General features: G+C 49.9%; 1 protein-coding gene across 2 annotated transcripts; it reads left to right on the top strand.

The window, feature by feature from the left end:
* The first annotated feature begins 992 nt into the window (after positions 1–992).
* LAPTM5 (lysosomal protein transmembrane 5) lies at positions 993–20,941 on the top strand. Of its 2 annotated transcripts, none has more exons than XM_014887617.2 (8): positions 993–1,203; positions 7,125–7,221; positions 13,773–13,849; positions 14,637–14,768; positions 15,470–15,592; positions 16,235–16,330; positions 18,853–18,945; positions 20,330–20,941. In XM_014887617.2, the coding sequence occupies exons 1-8, from the start codon at positions 1,117–1,119 to the stop codon at positions 20,402–20,404; spliced, it is 780 nt and encodes a 259-aa protein (XP_014743103.2). In that variant the 5' UTR covers positions 993–1,116; the 3' UTR covers positions 20,405–20,941. The 2 variants fall into 2 exon arrangements, with proteins under 2 accessions (XP_014743103.2, XP_014743102.2); XM_014887616.2 differs by having other exon boundaries at positions 997–1,203; positions 15,467–15,592.
* Positions 20,942–21,431: the final 490 nt, after the last annotated feature.

The raw sequence follows: 21,431 nt of genomic DNA, 5'->3' as shown, positions 1-21,431 counted from the left end.
AATGAGAATGGTAAAAATTCTCTGTCAAAGAGCACAATTGGGTGAGTTCAAGCAGGGGGGACACCCCGATGTCCTGCACAGTGACAAAGCCACCACACTCAGATCCCACTGGTTTCATTTTCCAGGAGATGAGGACACAAATCACATCCCCAGGAGCTGGGACCAGAGCTGCAGATCCCTCAGGCAACACTGATGCCTTAGGATTTCAGCTTTTATATTTTCCATATATTTGTAATGCTGCAGTTCTTTAGTGTGTAACTCCAAACTCCAGATCCAGTGTGAGCTGCTGCTTTCCCATTTTATTCAGACACAACAATTCCTCTCCAGGCTGGCAATCAAGGAGCCCTCACTGCCTCAGGCCTGAGAGATGGAAACAAAAGTGAGTTTGGGGAGCAAACTTGGGGTAAATGACTTCATTACCTGGAGCTGGAATTGGAAGATTAACCCCCAATATGCAAATGAACCTAATGATCTTATAAAAGTGTGAAAATCTGTGACCCGTGGTTCATTTTGGGTGCAGCCCCTGGGGGGTTTTATCTGCCCTAAATGTACCTGAAGGCCCTTCAATAAATATAACACTTTTTATTCCCTTAATTTTGTCTGCCCTGTGTTTTTAGGATGCCCCAAAAAGGCATCGGCACCCTCTGCCCTCCTCCTCCTCCTCCTCCTCGCAGAGCCCGGGGCTGCTCCAGCATCACTTCCAGGAGCACTTCCAGGGAACGGTGCCTTTGCTGGCAGGTCCAGAGGGAGGAACTTGGATGCTCTGCTGCAAAAACAGCAGGGTGAGTTTGAGGTGAAATTCCTGGGCCCTGCTTTTGCTCCCGAGGATTTTTGTAGGGGCAAAGCCACGTCGTGCTCCTGCTCCTCCTCTGCTGACTCCCCGTGCTGGACACCTGAGCAGCGCTGGGGCTGCGCTTTCCCAGCTGGATGTGTTCTAAAAGCCCCCCAGTTCTGCTTTTCTTTGTGATTGAGAAACCCAAAGGCCTCATGTGACTTTGTAGATGACTTCACACATTCAGAGAGCAGGAAGGAAGCCGAGCTGCTCTCACTTCGCTTTCCGTGGCCCGGCTGCAAATTCGGCCTCATTAACTCAGGAGTGCTCAGAGGGACCCGAAAATGACCCCCCAAGCTCCCCCTGAGCCCCCCAAATGCTGCTGCTTCAACATCAAGACAGCAACAGTGGCCCTGGGGATCTTCCACATGGTGAGTCCTGGGCCTGGAAGGGGGACAGGGACAGGGAGACAGGAAACCAGAGGTGGAACCTTTCCAGGAGGTGCTCTGTTGTGGTTCACAGGGTTCCCTGACCCTGGAAAGTTCTCTGCCCCCAAGAGGAAAACCCAATGAGTGAAGAGGGATGAACAAAAGCTGGTGGGAGACAGGGAGAAGCAGAATTTGCTCTACTGGGAGGGGTTTTGAGTGATTTTTTTCCTGGCTCTGCCAATTGGAGCGCAGGGAAAGTCGCTCTGCTTCCCGTTTTCCTGCTCGGTGCAGGAGCTCGTACCCGAGTGTATCCCACACCTGCTGGGTGGGGATGGGCAGCACTGGCACTGGGATGTGGGAATGGGGCACTGCAGGGGTTTGGGAGCTGCAGGAGCACAGGGTGAAGGGCAGAGCTGCCTCCTCTGTGTCCCTTTCAGTTTCCATTGGGATCATGGCTGTGTCCAGCTCCCAGGCAGCCAGAGAAGCTGTTTGGGGCAGGGATGGCAGAGCAAGAGAGCCTGGAGAAGCCTCTCTCCCACGCTCCTGGCTGCACTGAGGAGCTTTAGGTGTGTTCAGCTGTCCTGAGGATGTGGTTTCTTGCATGGCTGGGTTATTAAAATAATCCCTGTGCTGCTCTGGGTTTGCACAGTCAGAGTTTTGTGCCCTCAGGGGGATAACAGGGCTCTCACAGGTTCCTTGGACAGCAGAGGGGGAGCTGGGGACCTGCAGCCTGCAGAAATCCCAGGGGATCAGCAGCTGTGGCATGGGAAGGACATTGCATGGTCCCCCCACAGCTCTGGGGGTGCACAGAGAAGGTTTGATGCCCTCAGGGTGATAACAGGGCTCCGACATGGTAGTTGGACAGCAGAGGGGGAGCTGGGGACCTGCAGCCTGCAGAAATCCCATGGGACCAGTAACTGCAGCATGGGAAGAACATTCCAAGGTCCCCCCTCTTCCCTGGAGCAGCAGGAGCTGCACCATCCCTTTTGCCCTTGGAAAAGGGGGTAATTTTTGGATAGGTCTTGTCTTACTTCTTTAAGAGATAGCACACAATACCAGCCAGGCATTTTCCCCCTGTCTCTTCTCTCCCTTTCTGATGGTGCAGCTGTAGCTGGGCAGGGGGATGAAAAGGGAAAAGGGATTTATAATATCCTTGGCTGATTTGCTCCATCAATGCTAGGGGGTTTGGATCAGGATAAATTCCTGCTGCTGGTGCCAGGGATGAATCCCAGCTGTGCTGGGTGAGAGCAGTGCCATCAAAGAGCTCCCAGGCTCTGTGGCAAGGTCTTCTCCTCCCATAAATCAGCTCTGCCTCGCTGCTGATCCCTTCAGAGACAGCTGGAATAAATCCTGGGCATTCTGGAACAGACGGGGAAGGAGAGGGAGGGGAATGAGGAGAGGATGGGGGGGGGGGGGTGATAGCACAGCTCCATTGGGTGCAGAGGTGACGTGCAGGTGACTTTCAGAGACAGCTCTGGGGAGTTTGTCCTGCTCATCAGCTCCTCCAGCCATGAACAGGCCCCGAGGTGTTTGACAGAGAGATTCAGGATCAGGGCTGGACACTTGCTCCTGTGCAGGCACAGAATTCCTCTCCTGCTGCTGCTTGATTGGAGCCAGAGGAGCCTTGGGAAGCAGTGTCTGCACCTTGTCTGGCCTCAGCTGCACCCCAGCTCCCCTCTTTGGCAGCTCTGCAGCTCACAGAGCAGAAATTCACCTCTGGAACCCTGCCAGGTCCTGTCCTCACCTCTGGACATGACTCAAGGGAGCCCAGAGTTGGATTCACTGAGCTCTCACCAGGCTGGGGCTGACCCAAGGGTCCCACAGAGCCTGAGATGCTTCTCCTGGAACAGCACAAACAAGGAGACAGCAGGAGAACATGAAATGTTGTGAAAGGAAACCAAATGAGAACTCAAAACACTCGTCACTTCATCCTCAGCTGCCACAAGAGTCACTTGGTAATTCAAGAGAGAAAAGGAGAAGCTCTGACAGGGCAGTGTCTTTGTGCTGGGTGTCCCCTGCTTGTGTCAGAACCCCCCGGAGCCCCCTGTCCCTGTCCCCAGTGCCCCCTGCTCCCCATGGCTCCAGGCTCTCCTTGCACAAACCCCTGCTGGGAAGCAGAAGAGGAGCACCCTCACACCAGGGCCACGTGCATGGAGATAAATCACCTGGAGATCAGTCAAGCTGCAAATATTTCAGAAAATAAAGGTGCAACATGACCTCTAAGAGCAGTTTAACCCCACTGCAGCTGCAGCAGGGTTATCCCCAGGCAATGGGGGCTCTGTGTGTCAGATTCTGTCTTCAAGACAATTTATCTGCCTTGATTTAATGACTGGATTTATCTCAGTCCTATATTATTTCAGGAATCGTGGAATCACAGAATGTCCCGAGTTGGAAGAGACCCCCAAGGATCCTCAAGTTTCACTGCTGGCCCTGCCCAGACCCCCAGCAATCCCCCCTGTCCATCCCTCGGGGCCGTGCCCATTCCCTGGGGAGCCTGGGCAGTGCCCAGCACCCTCTGGCTGAGGGAAGAACCTTTCCCTCATCTCCAGCCTGAGCCTGCCCTGGCCCAGCTCCAGCTGTTCATTTCCTGGGGATTCAAATTTCTTCCACAAGATATGTGAAGCTCCTTTCACAGACAGGCAGCAACAAGATGAGGGGACTGCTCCAAAAGCTCCAGCTGTAGGAGATGAGGGAGGAAGGGCTGGAAAGGGGCTGGGATTTGAGTACCTGGAAGTGAAATCCTCTGTTTTAAACCTGCCTTTCTCCTGCTGTGGCATTGCAAAGGGAAAGGGAACTGGGTGTTTTTCTGCCTGAAATGAGAAGTTTTTGGTTTCTGCTGGAGCTGAGGGGTGGATCTGCAGTGGGAGTAGCTGAGCAAGGAGTGCAGGGCAGGCACCACATCCATCTTCCTCTACCCTCTTCCCAAAAGGATCCTCTGCAGAGGGTTCCTCCCCTTGGATGTGCATTCCCTGCAGGAATAGGGGAGGCTCCACATTCCAGCGTGCCAAAGGCAGAGGCTGCAGGGGTGTCCTGGTGCTGGCCTGGCTCTCCCTGCCAAGGGAAAGGCCTGGAGGTCTCTGCCTGCTCCCAGTTCAGTGCTTCTTTCTTTCTACACAAAACAGAACATTTTAAAGCAACTTTTGTCTTCAAAGTCCCCTGAATCTCTCAGGCTGGGCTGGGGTTTCCTGCCATGTTCTTATCTTGTGTGACTGTACTAGGTCTGGGTTGTGTGGCTCATTTCCACACCAGCAAGGAAACCAGGGCCTTGTTCTTCTCTGACAGACTTCAGAGAAGGTTCCTCACTCTGAACTCCAGCCTCTGGCTCTGCTGGATGGGATGGGGGAATTTGGGGGTTGCTGTCCTGCTCTTATCCACTCCTCTTTGAGAACAAAACTGATATTTAGGGCCCAGCTCATCCATTTTGCTCAGGCCTCCTTTTAAGTGAAACCTGACAAAGCAATTTCTGCCCATATTTCCCACACTGGCATTTGAGGGGTTGGACCAACAGCAGAAATAAAGGAAGCAAAACCTGTTTGGGAGCTTGAACACGAAACCTCTCAGCCACCTCGCAGTCAGGTGTGATCTCCATGTGTCTTCATTAAGCCATCCCTCCCCTCCCAAGGGGCACCAGCAGCTGTAAAGACACTTTGGATCAATGCAATTTCATCCTTGACAGGTTTCAGAGCTGCCGTGGGAGCTGAAATGCTGTTCCATTAAGCTGAACTCGTGTTAACTTTGTCGTGTCCTCGTGTAATGAGATCTGGATATTCCTCTTTTTCCTGCCAGCTCATGAGCAACTTGCAGAGTTCATTCACTTCATGGAAAAAAAGGGAAGACAGCAGAGTGACTCTTGAACAAGCTATCAGACAGGCTCAGGGAAAGCCTGACACATCCTTCCTTCTCATCTAGACTCTGGAGAGAATTTTAAATTCTGAGGGACAGGGTGGGACAGGGGCTCCCAGCCTGGCATGGCATGGTGGGTGCTCGTTCTGGGAATGCCACAGCTCCTCTGGAAGCTGCAGCTCGGGGCTCAGAAAGTTGATGAATTTGTTTTCAGATTATTTCCAGGTCTTCTGCAGCCAACACCCAGGCAGAGGGAGGGGCTGTGCTCAGCTCCTGTCACCTCCCAGCCTCGCTTCCTCCTTTCTGGGGCAAGGCAGAGCCTTCCCTCCCACAGTTCCTTTGCAAGGGCAGCTCAGCACCCCTGGCTGGGCATCCCCGCTGGATCCCTGTCTGGATCCCTCTGAAAATACAGAAGCATTGTCTGGCCAGCCCCAGCCCGTGCAGCAGCTGGGTCTGTGCTGGTCCCAGCACCCCCAGTTTGCAAACACGAGCCCAGACCACAGCGGTGCCACTTCCTCCTCACCCACGTGGCTGCTCAGGGCCCTGGTTCAAGTGAAAGGTTGGTGCAGCTCTGGTGCAAAAGCTGTTTCAGCTCAGCCCGAGCTGGTGCTGATGTGGGCAGCAGATAAAGCCTGGCTTCTGCGTCACTGCGGGGCTCAGGGTCATGGGGCAGGGCAGCTGCAGGGACCCCAGGGTCACTGGTGCCACTCCCTGCTCCAGCAGGGCCATCCCAGAGCTCAGGGCACAGCAGTGTGTCCTGGTGGCTCTGGAGTGTCCCAGGGAGGAGACTCCAGCCCCTCTCTGGGCTCTGCCCAGGGCTGGAGTTGTGCCTCCTTGGCAGGGGCAGTTCCTGGGCTCAGCCCCTGCCCGTGGCTCTGGTGCCACTGCTGGGCCTGGAGCAGAGCCTGGGACTGCCCTGCCCCTCCCTGCACACAGGGACACACCCAGGGACACATGGGGACACACAGGAACACACAGGGACACATGGTGACTGAACCAGGGACACACAGGGACACATGGGGACACACCCAGGGATGGACAGAGCAGCTGTGGCTGCCCCTGGATCCCTGCCAGTGCCCAAGGCCAGGTTGGACAGGGCTGGGAGCACCTGGGACAGTGGAAGTGTCCCTGCCAGGGCAGGGCAGGGCAGGGATGGGATGGGATGGGATGGGATGGGATGGGATGGGATGGGATGGGATGGGATGGGATGGGATGGGATGGGATGGGATGGGATGGGATGAGCTTTCCAATCCCTTCCAACCCATGGGCAAATCCCTTTGAATGTGGGCAATGGTTCCCATGTTTCCCATGGAGCAATATTCCCAAATATTCCTGTGGATGGGTTGGAGGCTGCTCTGCTCAGCTCAGCCCCCAGTGCAGGGTGCAAACCCCTTCCTGCAGAGCTTCCCCAGGATGGCAACAGGGAATAACCCAACAGGGAATAACCCAGCACATTCCATCCTTTCTGTGATTCCCTGATTCCATGGAGATCTCCTCATCCCTGGGTGAGTGCAGAAGTTCTGGGTCAGGACTGAGCCCACAGCTCTGCACCTCCCTCCACCCCCAGCTCATTAAACTCAGGACAGAATGAACCCTGCAGGCTGGGCTTTGGTGCTCCAGTTGGATGACCTGGGGAAAATCATTGAGGTTCAATGTGAAAAAAGAACATTTGGAGGTTTCCCTCAAATAATAAAAGAAGGAAAGTGATGGTTTTGTCAGTGGAGTGGCACAGCTACACTTACTGGGAGACCTTGAATCTTTTTTGTGTTTTTTTTAATGCTTTGGAATACTGGTATTGCCTTTCCCTCAACTCTGGAGAAAAAGGTAATTTCAAAACATAAAACCAGGATAAAAACTATTGAAATAAAACTCACTGCCTTTGTCATTTCTCTATCCTCCTCCTGGCAGTTAAATCCAAAATATTAATAAACTGATAACTGTTGCCTCAGAATTTCCTGGGATTTAAACCCTTTTGTTTGTCACACCTGGGGACTCATCCATCCAGTGTTCCCTGGAAATAAATTCACTGCTGGGAATTTGGCCCAAAGCCCCTGAATTGTGTTTTTTCCTTTGTTCTCCAGGTCATGAGCATCCTGCTGCTGATCGAGTATTCCCTGGAGGTGGCCAATGGGAAGGGCTTCTGCAAAGACCTGAACACTTCTGATTACTTCAGAATTGGTGGGTCCTGGGAATGCTGGGAAGCAGCTGTGGGGAAGGGAGGGATCTCTCAGTCCTGCATTGCTCCCTCTGCCTTTTTCATCAAAGAATTTGGGATTCTGAGTGGATGCAGAATCAGGAAGCTCAGGAAGGAATTTAGGCTCTGTTCGGGGTTTGCTTTAGGCCAAGGCTGTGTTGGAGATCAATGTGGAGCCCAGAGAAGTTTTTACTTCAGGGGATCAGCCCAAACTCTGCAGCACCTGCAGAATCCTTCAGCTCCCTCTGGCATCTCCTGTGGATTCCCCTGGCAATCCTGCTTTCCCTACCTCTCCCTTTTCCCCAGCTGTGGATCATTCCAGCCTCACACACACTCCTGACTTCCTTCACATTCTGGGCATTTCCAGGGAAACACTGAAGTGTCCAAGAACTCCTCAATGGACAGAGGGGACAAATCCCACCCCACAATGATCCCATGGATGTGTGGGCTGTGGGACACCACCAACACACCAACACCCCCCCATGCCATGGAACCATTCCCATGGAGCCATTCTCAAGGAGCTATTCCCACAGAGCCATTCCCATGGAACCATTCCCATAGAACCATTCCCATGGAACCAATCCCATAGAACCATTCTCATAGAACCATTCCCACAGAGCCATTCCCATAGAGCCATTCCCATAGAGCCATTCCCATAGAACCATTCCCATAGAGCCATTCCCATAGAGCCATTCCCATAGAGCCATTCCCATAGAACCATTCCCATGGAGCCATTCCCATAGAGCCATTCCCATGGAACCATTCCCATGGAGCCATTCCCATGAAACCATTCCCATAGAACCATTCCCACAGAGCCATTCCCATGGAGCCATTCCCATGGAGCCATTCCCATAGAACCATTCCCATAGAACCATTCCCATAGAGCCATTCCCATGGAGCCATTCCCATGGAGCCATTCCCATGAAACCATTCCCATAGAACCATTCCCACAGAGCCATTCCCATGGAGCCATTCCCATGGAGCCATTCCCATAGAACCATTCCCATGGAGCCATTCCCATAGAGCCATTCCCACCATTCCCATAGATCTCCTGTCTGTCAACTCCACCCCAACCCTCCCTCCTCCTGTGACCCCCATTCCCAGATTTTCCCAGCCCCTGGTGTATTTTTCCAGAACATAGGTGGCTGGAAGAGGCAGCCAAGCTGTCCCATAGCTCACAATTCCAGAAGGACTGAGTTTCTCCAGAAGGATCCAGCTCTGATCCTTGCAGAGACCTGGAGCTGTGTCCTGAGGTGCCATCTGAAAAAACCAACTCCCCAAACATTGCCCAAGCAGGACGTTCTGCAGGAGCTGTTTGGAAACAAGTGCAGGGAGGTTTTCCTTTCTTGAGTCATTTTCTGAGTAAAACCACAAGCTGAGATAACCCTGGGAGCAAAAGAAGGAACCCAGGGCCCCTCTCTGCCCCGTCCATGTATACAGGGAGAAAAACACAACCCCTGGCAGCCAGGAATTGCTTTTCCAGGGAGGCTTTTCCTGGGCTGAAAATTCCCTGTATGTGGAGGAAAAGGAGGCTGAGTACGGTTTCCTGCACATTCCAAACTCTCCTGTCCCCAGGATAGGAGTCAGGAATAGGGAAAAGCACCAAACCAGGAATAGGCACTGCCTGGTGAAGTTACAAAAGCTGGCTTCACGTTTTTTCCAAGGAAAGAGGCACCACTGGGATGCCCCAGGGCTGTTTGACATCAGCACTCAAAGGTTTGGTTCATCCAACAGAATCATGGAATGTCTGGGTTGGAAGGGACTTTGAAGAGGGGAAGGGCATCAGCAGTGAGCAAAAAATGGGAATCTGGGTGAATCACTGACAGGATCCCAAGCAAGGGGCAGTGCAATGATTCCCATGTTTCCCATGGAGCAATATTCCCAAATATTCCCGTGGGGGGGTTGGAGGCTGCTCTGCTCAGCTCAGCCCCCAGTGCAGGGTGCAAACCCCTTCCTGCAGAGCTTCCCCAGGAAATACCCAGCAGGGAATAACACAGCAGGGAATAATCCAGCAGGCTCCAGAGCCAGGGCTGGGATCAGCACAAGGCAACTGGGAACATCCATCATCCATCATCCATCATCCATCCATCATCCATCATCCATCCATCATCCATCATCCATCCATCATCCATCCATCCATCCATCCATCCATCCATCCATCCATCATCCATCATCCATCATCCATCCATCCATCATCCATCCATCATCCATCATCCATCCATCATCCATCCATCATCCATCATCCATCCATCCATCATCCATCATCCATCCATCATCCATCCATCCATCATCCATCCATCATCCATCCATCATCCATCCATCATCCATCATCCATCCATCCATCCATCCATCATCCATCCATCCATCATCCATCCATCCATCCATCCATCCATCCATCCATCCATCATCCATCATCCATCCATCATCCATCATCCATCCATCCATCATCCATCATCCATCCATCATCCATCATCCATCCATCATCCATCCATCCATCATCCATCATCCATCCATCATCCATCCATCATCCATCCATCATCCATCCATCATCCATCATCCATCATCCATCATCCATCATCCATCCATCATCCATCCATCATCCATCCATCCATCATCCATCCATCCATCCATCATCCATCCATCCATCATCCATCATCCATCCATCATCCATCCATCCATCATCCATCCATCATCCATCATCCATCATCCATCCATCATCCATCCATCCATCATCCATCCATCATTCATCCATCATCCATCCATCATCCATCCATCATCCATCCATCCATCCATCATCCATCCATCCATCCATCCATCCATCATCCATCATCCATCATCCATCCATCCATCATCCATCCATCCATCCATCCATCCATCCATCATCCATCATCCATCATCCATCCATCCATCATCCATTCCTCTAAAACATTTTCCCACTTTCATTATTCCATGAGAATTGAAGAACTTGATGCAAGTGTGACCTCAAGTGTTTCCTTCCTCTTTCAGAATTTGGTTGTTTTTCTGTTTTGGGAGGGGTTCTTTTTTGTTTTTTGGTCTGCGTTGGTTTTTCTGAGTTTTTTTTGTGGGTTCTTTTTTGCTTTTGCTTTTGCTTTTTGTTTCTTTATTGGTTTGGGAGTTTTGTTTGGTTGGGTTGTTTGTTTCTGTTTGGTTGGGTATTTTGTTTGTTTATTTGGGATTTTGTTTCATGGGGTTTTTGTTTGTTTGGGGTTTTTTGTTCTGTTTTGGGTTTTTTAATTGATTTGGGGCTTTGGAATTTTTGCTTGTTTAGGATTTTTTGGTTTTGTTTTTTGGTTATTTTTTGTTTGTTGGTTAGGAGTGTTGTTTGTTTGAGTTTTTTGTTTGTTGGTTTGGGGTTTTGTTTGGGATTTTTGTTTGTTCAGGATTTTTTGGTTTTGATTTTTGGTTGTTTTTTTTCTTTGTTGGTTTGGAGTCTTGTTTGTTTGGGTTATGCTTGTTTATTTGGTGGTTTGTTTGGCTTTTTGTCTGTTTGTTGGTTTTTTGTTTTGCTTGTTTGGGGGAGGTTTGGGGTTTTTTTGGTTGTGTTTTTTGGTTTTTGTCCATGGCACCAACCCATCCGTGCCACCAGCAGGGAGGGTGACTCTGTTTCCTGGGAACAAACAGGAGGCAGTCAGCTCGAGGGAAGTTGTTTTCCCTTGGTTTTCCTTTCCATCCCTTTGTGTTTGTGGGGATTTTGTTTCTTTCTTATTTTGTTTGCAGGGTTTTGATCCAGGTTCTGCTTGGAAAATCCAGCTGGGCAATTAGCTGGCAATGGCCACTTCCCAATTAATTAGGGATCCTGCCAGAGAGCTGGAGCAGGAGCCCATGGAGAGAGAGGCAGGAAAACGTGGCTGTGCCTTATCCCAGAAAATCCCAGGAAAAGGAGAGAAATCCTCTCTGGGCAAACTCCTGAGTGCTGGTGCTGGGTGAAACCAGGGGAAAAGGCTTTGGGAGTTTGGGTTTTAATGGATTGGGATTGGCTCCTTTAGGGAAAAGGCTTTGGGAATCTGTCTTATAATGGGATTGGCCCCTTTAGGGCAAAGGTTCTGGGAGTTTGGGCTTTTAATGGGATTGGCTCCTTTAGGGAAAAGGTTTTGGGATTTTCAGCTTTTAGTGAGATTGGGATTGGGATTGGGATTGGGATTGGTTCCTTCAGGGCAGGTCCCACAAGGACTGAGTCTGGCTCCTTTGTTAGGCTCTATTTTGGGATTAGGGTTGGGTTTTGGGTTTGGGTTTAGGCTGTTCCCTGTTAATCTTTGGCTCTTCGTGTGCCACATCCCAGCCTTGGTTCCACTCCCCTGCTCCTCGAAGGTGGGGTTGTTGTTCTGCCGTGGAATTCCAGCTTTCCCACCCCCCTGGCAGCAGAAGGAAAGCAGCAGTGCTGTCCTTTGTGGTCCTGATTTCTCCAGGAGGCAAAGCCCTTTCCCTCTTCCCTCCCTGCTCTCCCCCCGGGGTTTGCTGAGTTTGGGGCTTCTCTCTTCACTCTTTACAGAGATTTGTTCCTCCTCTGCATCTCAATTCCCACGAGCTGGGGAGGAGCAGCTCCTGCCTTGGGGTTTTGTCAGGTTATGAGGAAAATGAGGAAAAGTTGTTTCCTTGCTTTGCACCATCACAGCCCTCCTTTCCTGGTGCAGGATAATTTGGATCATTCCCCGTATCCCACCCTCAGACGGCTCCATTCCCCCTCACATCAGCTTTTTTGGCTTCCTGGTGGCTGCAGCCTCCCCGCAGGGCTTTGTCCCCAAGCCTGAGGAAGGAAGAGGCTCCTCGTGCTGGGGGAAGGAAGTGCTGGGCAGAGCTTCTTTCCACACCGAAGGTTTCCCATCAGCAAAGCTCATTTCTGGAGGGGATTTCAAGAGGAGACAGCAGGGAAATTGAAGATCCTTTTTGTATCAATAGAAATGGATTTAAATTGCATTTAAATGAACTCTGTCAGCAGAGGGAGGATGGGAGGGGTGGCACTGCTGCTGCCACCTGCCCACATGTGGCTCAGGAAGGTCTTCAACAAACCTGAATTGTTCCAGAGCTTCTCAGTGACATTTTTAGTCCTTTCTTGAGCTGGGGGTAGATTTGTGTCCCTTTGCCCTGGGGGGAATCTTTGCATTTCCCCCTAAACACAGCAAATGTCCAAATTCTGATAAAGCTGTGACAGTTATCAGTGTTGGGGTCACCTGCCTGAAAAACAAGAACAGGTTTCTCTGCCTTGACTTCTTTGGGAATGATTTTATCCTCTTGGCAAAATTAAAAAAAAAAATAAAGAGAGAGAGGAAAAAAGGAAATGTAAATAAGAAATATCCACTGGAATAAAGAATATCCCCTTCTAGAAAGGGAATAAAGGATGATTTGGGGTCTGCCCAAGCACTGAAATCTTCCCTCACCAAAGGAGGACCAAAGCTCCAGGTGAACACTCAGAGCTGGGGAGAGGGAGATGAATTTTCCTGGGGAAAAAAGGGTCATATGGAGCAGTAAAGGATTTCAGAGCAGCTGGAATATGACAGGAATTCTACAGGCACAATTCCCAGAGTTCTTTATGAAAAGGGAGAGTGATGAATAAAACAGAGTTAGGCACTGGATTTATTAAAGGTTGTGTGGAATATCAGCTGGAAGGGACCCCCAAGGATCACCAGTCCTGTGCACCTATGGAAAGGATCAGCTGATACAAAAAAAAAAAAAGTCAGAAAAATTAAAACTTTGGCTCTTTTCTAGCAGAATGAAACATTTTCTTGAAACATTTAGGAATTGAAGAGCCCACACTGGCCAGTGCTGTTTTAAACTCAGGTGAAACAGAGGAAAGGAGTTGGAGGAGGCTCTGGGAAAGGTTGTGCAGAGGCAGATTAGGAAAAAAATAAAAACCAAACAGCAGGGTTTTTCCTCTGGAGAGGTGAATCAGCACCAGGGCAGGCTGTGCTTCCAGGAGGGAAAATTGCTTCCAGGCAAAGGCTGAGCAGGAACTGCATGGATATAAAACATCACCCCCTGCACCCAAAGCAGCTGCCAAAAATCACCCTGAAGCCCCTCACGTTGTGTTTTGGAGGTGTCCCTTGCATCCCACAGCTGCAGAGTTGGGGGGAGAGATCCCCCCCGACCCTGCCTGGCCTCACCACTGGAGGGGGGTTAAAATTCCTGCTCCTCTCTGAGAGACTCTGAAGATCCTTCAGCATTTCACTGCTGGTTCCTCTTTCTGTTTTTCAGTCTCTAAATCATTCCCAGTTCAGAGCTGTGAGCCAAAAGCCCTGTGGGCATTTTTAATACTTCCTTTTGTCACCTGGGATATTTAACATTTCAGGCCTTGGTTCCCTCGAGCTCACAACCTGCATGGTTTGGTGGATACAGGAACTTCAAAGGGATGAAAAATGGGTGTAAAAAGGGAAAAGAGGGTTAATTCCAGCTGCATGGCATGAATTCTTCCACGGACACAATTCTTGGTGCCAGGCTGAGCCCTCCCTTAGGGGTGTGATGGAGTTGGGACATCTTTTGGTGATGTGGTGATTCCTGTTTTCATTTTTATTCTTTTCAGCTGATATCACCACCAGTTTCCTGCTGATCCTCATGTTGTTTATCATCAGCTTCCACCTCCTGTTCGGGGTGATCAAGGTACGTTCCCCACAAATGACATTCAGGGTTTGGATGGTGCTCACTGGAATTATGGACAAAAAAGAGCAGGAAACCCCCCAGAATCAGAAAATCACACAGGAGAAAAGGCAGATAAAAATCCCAGAATCCCACAGGGAAAAAAGAAAGATAAAATCCCAGAATCAGAGAATCACACAGGAAAAAAGGCAGATAAAAACATCTCCAACTTCCAGAGGGGGAGAGGGATTGGTTTGAAGCCTCAGGTTCTAGTTAAAATCTTCAAACATCCAAATTTACCCAATATAGGCAACATTTCCACCTGGGCTATGTTTGGTGATAAATGAAGGAGATTTTATGATTTAGAAAGGTCTTCTTGCCTTGTTTCCTTGCTCTGTCACAGGTCAGGTCCTGTGAGAGAGCTGCCACTGCCCTGTTGCACCAGGGCAACATTTCCCAGTTCAGGAGGAGGAATGGCCAGGCCTTGGGGTGGGAAGCCCAGGAATGTGAGGGTGGCAGAGTTCTGAGTATTAAACACCACCCAAATAACCCAGTTCTCTCTGCAGAGGTAAATTTTAGGGACAGTCAGATGACAACTCTGATGTCACTGAGTGAGAATACACAGGACTTTTCCAAAGAGGTAAAAAATATCAGCACTGATGCCCTGTTTGCTCTGGATCAGTTGTCACTGAAATCAGAAATTCCAGGGAAGTTTAACTCTTGGAGCACCATCTAAGTCCTTCCAGGTGTTGGCAGCTGGTCTCAGTTCCCACTGGGAATGGAAATAACCCGTGCTGCTTTTCCTCCTCAGAAGAGGGAGCGGTTCCTGATCCCCTTCCTGGCTCTGCAAGTCATTGACTTCCTCCTCAGCCTCCTGACCATGTTCAGCTCCTACATCCAGGTGCCAGTGATCATCTCCACGTCCTCCTCCCTGGGCCACACGGTGGGTGACAGCTCCTCCTCCTCTTCCTCCTGGGGGCTCAGGCTCTCAGGAGCTGGGGAATGCATGGAATGGAGAATGGGATCCTTAACTGGGGTGGTTCTTCATGGAGTCCTTTAGCCTGGAAAAGACCTTTAGGGTCCTGGAAGGTTGGAATGAAGAATCATTGCCTTGGGCTGTGGTTTGTCATGGAATCCTTTAGGATGGAAAAGACCTCTAGGGTCCTGGAATTCTGTAATAAAGGATTGTTATCTTGGGCTGTGGTTTGTCACAGAATCCTTTAGTTTGGAAAAGACATTTAAGATCTTGAATCCAGATGTGAGGTGGTTTTGTCTGTATCCAATCTTTGGAGGCTGAAGGAAGCCAGTAGCAGCTGGGATATTTATTTTCCCCTGGCTCAGAATGTTGATTTTCTCCTGGCTTTGAGGGAGGTGGCTCTGGGTGTGCCCTGCCAGGAGGGGTTTGCTGCAGATAAACTGGGATTGTCCCTGTTCTGGCCAGAGGCTCCTGTGGAGCTCGGGTGAGCAAAGCACAGACAGTTTGCTCGCTCTTTGGGCCAGCAGAAGGGAAGGTTTGGGTTGAATTTAAGGGAACTTAATGGCTTAGACTCGGTGTGAACCAACCACAGGCTGTGTGTAAAGTGTGAATAATGTGCAGAAGTGACCCAATCCTGTGATTGTAACCCAGCTCTGTCCCCTCAGCAGGGCCACTCCAGGACTCCCCTGCTGGCGCTGCAGCTGCTGGATTTCTGCCTGAGCATCCTCACGCTGTGCAGCTCCTACATGGAGGTGCCCACCTACCTCAGCCTCAAGCCTGTGGACAGTGGGGTAGGTCTGGGCCCCGCTCATTTTCCACACTGGGAGCTCCTGTAAATTCCCATCCCATGGCTCTGCAGCTTCTCTGGACTCTCTGGAACATCCAGAACTGCTCAGGTTGACAACAAGGAGGGTTTTCCATGTTCTCCCCAGCGCTGTTCCTGACTGACAGCTCCCGTGGTCCTTAAAAATCCACCTTGTTTCTCCTTGTAGCAACCTGATGGATGCAAATCGCAGAGCAAAGTGATTCAGGCAGAGCTGCCTCAAATTTCATCTTTATTAAACAGTCATGTTTAATAAATCCCAGCCCAGTGTTGTTATGAATAGATGGAGCCATCACATTCCTAGGGAAGGATGGAGACAATGATTTAAGGCCCTGGGATCATGGTCCCAAGTTTCTCCCTCCAGAGAAAAGAGCAGGAAAAATCCCAGACTGGTGGAAAAAAAGTGGAAATTCAAATTGTAAAAGTTCTCATTTGAACAGGGCTTTGCCAAAGGACTGGAAACAGCAGGAGGAAAACCTTATCCCTGTGATCCTGCTGCCAGTGCAAATCCTTCACTGCTTGTTCTGCCTGAACCCTGAGCCCCTCTCTGTGGGTGCCCCTGGCAGAGGGAACGAGTTTTTGGGGTGACTCCTTCTCCCTTTTCCCCCAGGGCTCTTTGCCAGCCCTGCAGAAGCTGCCAGCAGAGGAGTACACCAGAGTGATGATCACCTTCACCATCGCCTTCGTGGCCGTGCTCTTCCTCAAGGTAAAAGGCTCTGAAGTCAAACTCAGCTTTAATCCTCTCCCAAATCTGCCTTGTCGGGCTCTCCTCGGGCACAGGGGGAGCTCTGGTTTATCTTAATCCCTGCCTTTACTCTGCTGTGTGAATTACCAAGCAAAACCCCTCTTATATCCCCAAATCATCACTGCCCATTCCCCTTTAGGACAAAAAGGTTGAAAACAAGCACAGCAAAGCCCTCTGCTGTGCCCAAATAAATGAGAATATTGAGCAGCAGGTGAGATCGTCCATTGGGTGAGTGGCTGTGCCCTCTCTGATGGGAGCAGGGTTCTCCACCCTGATACTCCCAAAGTTCATTAAAACCAAGAGCTAAACCCTGCTGGTGCCTCAGGAAGCTCCACTGCAGAGGCTTTTTACTCCTTTATTGCTTCAGTGGCTCAGAGAACTGATTTTTTACCTTCAGCCCCACGAAGAAAACCAGATTGTTCCAGGTACTTGGGCAGGAAGTGCTGCTTGTGAATTGGAAACCATTTTATATTCTGAGCTTTGCAGGTGGGCCAGATAAGGCAGTGAGGAGTGGAGAGTTTTGTATGGATGCACTGCAGGCATGGCTTTAAAATCTCTTTTAACATTTGCATGGAGTGTGCAGCAGGAGGGAGATAACCCCGAGCCCCAGCTGGCAGGAATCTCCCTGACCTGGCAAATGGATTAATTGGAATTTTCCACAGTTTTACCCACAAAATGCTGGATTTGCAATGGGTTTTTGTGCTGGGGTTGTAAGAGGAGGGATGGGGTGGGATAATAAAACCCCCAGGACTCCTGGTCTACTGAAGTCCCCAAAAAGCCATCAGGACCCCATCCTTTAATCCCAGTGCCAACCCCTCTCCTCTTCCATGGGTAAAATCCCATGGAATTCTGTCCCTGCAGCCTCCCAGCTCAGGACAGCACAGGCCTGGGTCTGCATTACCTGTGGTGGCAGAATCAGCTCAAAATTCCAGGGAAAAAATATTCCAAGGGCAGGGTGATGCTGCCATGGCACCATGAAGGCAATTCCTGTGCTGGTCTCTGCACCCACACGGGTGATCCCAAATCCATGCAGTGATTTTGGGTCCTGCCGTGGCAGGAGCAGCTCCCACTGCCCCAGGGATGGGAGGGGCAAATATTCCAACAATCTTTATCTCACTTTGGAATTACAAAGTTCTCCAGCACCACAGGGACAAGAAAGCAGAAATTAATGGGAATAAAACACTCCTTGTGATTTTGATTTATTTCAGAACTGAAATCAGGGAATGCATTCCTTTGTTGTGTGATTTTAATTTATTTCAAAATCCAAATCAAGGAGTGCATTCCTTTGTTGTGTGATTTTTTAATTTCAAAACCAAAATCAGGAAGTGCATTCTTTTGCTGTGTGATTTTTATTTATTTTCTAGATTTCCTAGGGTTTTTTCATGGGTGAGTGAAGGTTTTTACCCAGTTTCTATGACAGCTCCAGCTTTGCTCTCTGGAAGAGGCTTTGGAAGCAGGAAGGGTTTTGCAATATTCCCAAAAGATGCTCAAAGTTTGGATTTGTCTCCGATCTCTGGAATGTTGAGATTGATTTTTTTCAGCTCAGACATTTCATTCCTTTTTTTTTAAATCTTTGTTTTGGCTTAGTGTCAACACAAACAGCCCCCATTATCCTGGGAATGCTCAGCAGCACAGCCCAGCTTTGGGATCTGTGGCTCCCTGTGTTCCCTGGAAATCCCAACAGCTCCCAGCACATTCCCAGGCCAACACAAACACCAGGCACACGACTCTGCCTGAGCAGGGAAAATATTGATTTAACAGGGCCAGTCCCACAGACCCCGCTTATGTCCCTGGGCCACAACCCCTCAATCAATCCTTTTTCCTCAGAAAAGCTCCATTTATTGCGTGGATAAATCCATGGGGTGCCAGGAGCTCCTGTCAGGGAGGTGCAAAAAAGGGATTTTGCTGAAGGAAGGGATTTTTGGGGCAGTCCTTGGATCTCTGTGGTGCCTCTGGTGCTTTCCTGGTATCCAGACTTTGCAACCTGCTCTGAAAAATCAAAGCCATGATTTCCTTTCCTACCTCGGGATATTGTGATCTCAGAAATGTCCAATGTTGTGTTTGATGGATTTTATGTTTAATCACTTTATTTTTACTGGATTATTGATCCCAGTCCCACCTCGGTGTTTTGGATTCATGGAATCCAGACTTTGTAACCTGCTCCAAAAAATGACATCAGGGCCATGATTTCCTTTCCTAGTCACGAAATTGTGATCTCAGTGTTGTGTTTATTGGATTTTATATTTAATTACTTCATATACACTGGATTCCCAGTCCCACCTCAGTTCTGAATTCATGGAATTGTCACATTCCTAGGGAAGGATGGAGACACAGATTTAAGGCCCTGGGATCATGGTCCCAAACTTCTCTCTCCAGAGAAGAGAGCAGGAAAATCCCAGGCTGGTGGCAAGAGTGGAAATGCCCTTTTTGCCCTGCAGTGCCTTGGGAAAATGTCCTTTTCCTTCCCTTTTCCTCTTTTCCAGGCCTACATGTTCAAGTGTGTCCTGACCTGCTTCAAGTACATCAAAGCCAGCAACAGGGAGGAGGTGAAAGTGGAGCCACACACAGTGGAAAAGGTGAGGAAAAGTGAATTTACTCCTGAAAGTGCACCCAAAACAGTGGAAAAGGTGAGGAAAAAATGAATTTGTTCCTGGAAGTGGAGAAACAGACAGAGGAAAAGGTGAGGAAAAGTGAATTTACTCCCAAAAGTGGACCCAAACCAGTGGGAAAGGGGCATAAAAGTGAATTGATTCCTGAAGATGGACTCAAAAGCAGAGGGAAAGGTGAGGAAAAGTGAATTTATTCCATGAACAGGATCCTTTAGACTGGTGATCCTTATCTCTGCTTTCTTGGGATTGGAGAGAATTTCCAGCCCTTCAAATCCCCAGTAGCAAGTGTTAATAATCAGTTTTTAATTACAATATATCCATTTAATTTTACTTCTGCCTAAAATCTTTAAAGTCAATGTGCAAGGAGAGTGAAACTCAGGCACAGCAGATAAGTGGGAATGGATTCCCTGTGATCCCTGATCCAGGAATTCGGGGTTAATTCCAGCTGGACTTTGGTTTCCATAGCTAAAAGTGTTTAAAATCAGCTTTTACTTCATCTTTCTGTCTGAGAATTTTGGATTTTCAGTGTTGTAAGGATGGATGGGAAGGGAAGAGGGAGGGACATGGTGAGGGTTGGGAATGGTGATGGACAGGGAATTGTGAGGGACATGGAATAGTGAGGGACAGGGAATGCTGAGGGTTTGGGAATGGTGAGGGTTGGGAATGGTGATGGACAGGGAATTGTGAGGGACATGGAATAGTGAGGGCTGGGAATTGTGAGGGACATGGAATAGTGAGGGACAGGGAATAGTGAGGGACAGGGAATGCTGAGGGTTGGGAATGCTGAGGGTTTGGGAATGCTGAGGGTTTGGGAATGCTGAGGGCTGGGAATGGTGAGGGCTGGGAATGGTGAGGGCTGGGAATGGTGAGGGCTGGGAATGCTGAGGGTTTGGGAATGCTGAGGGCTGGGAATGCTGAGGGCTGGGAATGCTGAGGGCTGGCTTTTATCTTGGCAAATCTGCCGAGCCCAGTCTTGCCAGCAGTGGTGCCCCAGCTGTGCCCCTCTGCAAAATTCCTCAGCTTTCCTTGGGAATGAGGCTGGGACTCCACACGTTCAGGAGCCCTGGGCCAGTCACTGTCCAGGGAATGGGAGTGTCCAGGAATGTCACAGGGAACGGGGGTGTCCAGGAATGTCCCAGGGAATGGGAGTGTCCAGGAATGTCCCAGGGAATGGAGGTGTCCAGGAATGTCCCAGGGAATGGAGGTGCCACTGGCACAAGGATCCAACGCTGCTGCCCCCAGCTCTGCTGGATTCCTGCCCTCTGAGCCCCGAGCCCTCGAGGTTCTCTGTCCCTGATGGAAGCAGGCAGGATGGAATCCCTGTGACCCCACAACCTTTGATCTCTTCCAGGCCGTGCTGCCATCCTATGAGGAAGCTCTGGAATTGCCTTCCAAGGATTCCCCCCCTCCCTACCCGAGGGTCTGAGCCAGCCCTGGGGCAGAGGTGGCTCTGGGTGCTGCTGGTGCCTGTCCCCTCCCAGCAGAGCCCCACTCCTCACCCCACAGCAGTTCCCAGCTTTTCCCAGCCAGATCCTGCCAGGGAACTGCAGGAATCTGCTCCCACTCTGGCACTTTCCTGCCTCTGGATCCCATCCCTGCATCTGGGATTTGGTTCTGGCCTGAGCCCTGCCAGCTTTGCTCTGTGCCACCAGGATGGTGTTTGTGCTCTGGCTCAGCTCTGAGACCTTTAGGAAGGGGGATCAAGGGATGAGCAGGGAAGGAATTTTCTCTGGGATAACCCAGCCCTGCAGCTCCACCAGCCAGAATTCCTACAGCAAATGGATAAGCCAAAAATCCTCCAGGAAATGCAGCTCTCACCCTGTCTGCTTGTGATGATTGACAGCAACCCAGAATATCAGCTCAGCATTGCTCTGCCATTTCATACCTGAGTGCATATTTCTGTGCTTTTATGGGACTTGGAAGATGAATTTCAATTAAAATAAAAATGTTAATGGCTTCCAAACTGTGAGTCTGGTTTCTGAGTGAAGGAAGAAATAATTTGATTTCTAAAATATTAGTGAGCAAAAAAATGGTGCTTTGACCTTGGCCTGATCTTTTCTCATGCTTGTGCTGCTTGCAGAGGAAAAGCTGATATTTCCATTTTAATTTCCTCTCAAAGCCTGCCTCTCTGCCTTATCAGCAGTGATGAGGATCTGTGGCCTGTTCACAGTGACTCTGCACAGCTCAGGCCCTGCAGATGTCACTGATGGCGCTGCTGATGTCCCTGGAATTCCACACCTGCTCCCCTCTCGGGATCATTTCCTGCTCTTTTCAAACATCACAGTGTGAAAAATGTGGGGTTTTCTCAGTCTTAAATAAAGTCTCCATTCCAGCCTCATGCAGAGCTTGGATCACAGCCCAGGGGGGCTGCTCTGCTCTGCTCTGAACCAGCACAAACCAGGCTTCAATGGAATATTTCACAGCAAACTTCAGTGGAATATTTGCAGAGGGTG

Source organism: Sturnus vulgaris, chromosome 24, assembly GCF_052056855.1.
Source record: "Sturnus vulgaris isolate bStuVul1 chromosome 24, bStuVul1.hap1, whole genome shotgun sequence".
In the NCBI taxonomy this organism is placed as follows: Eukaryota; Metazoa; Chordata; class Aves; order Passeriformes; family Sturnidae; genus Sturnus; species Sturnus vulgaris.
Note: the sequence above shows the minus strand (reverse complement) of the source record. Positions and strands in the feature narration are given on the sequence as shown.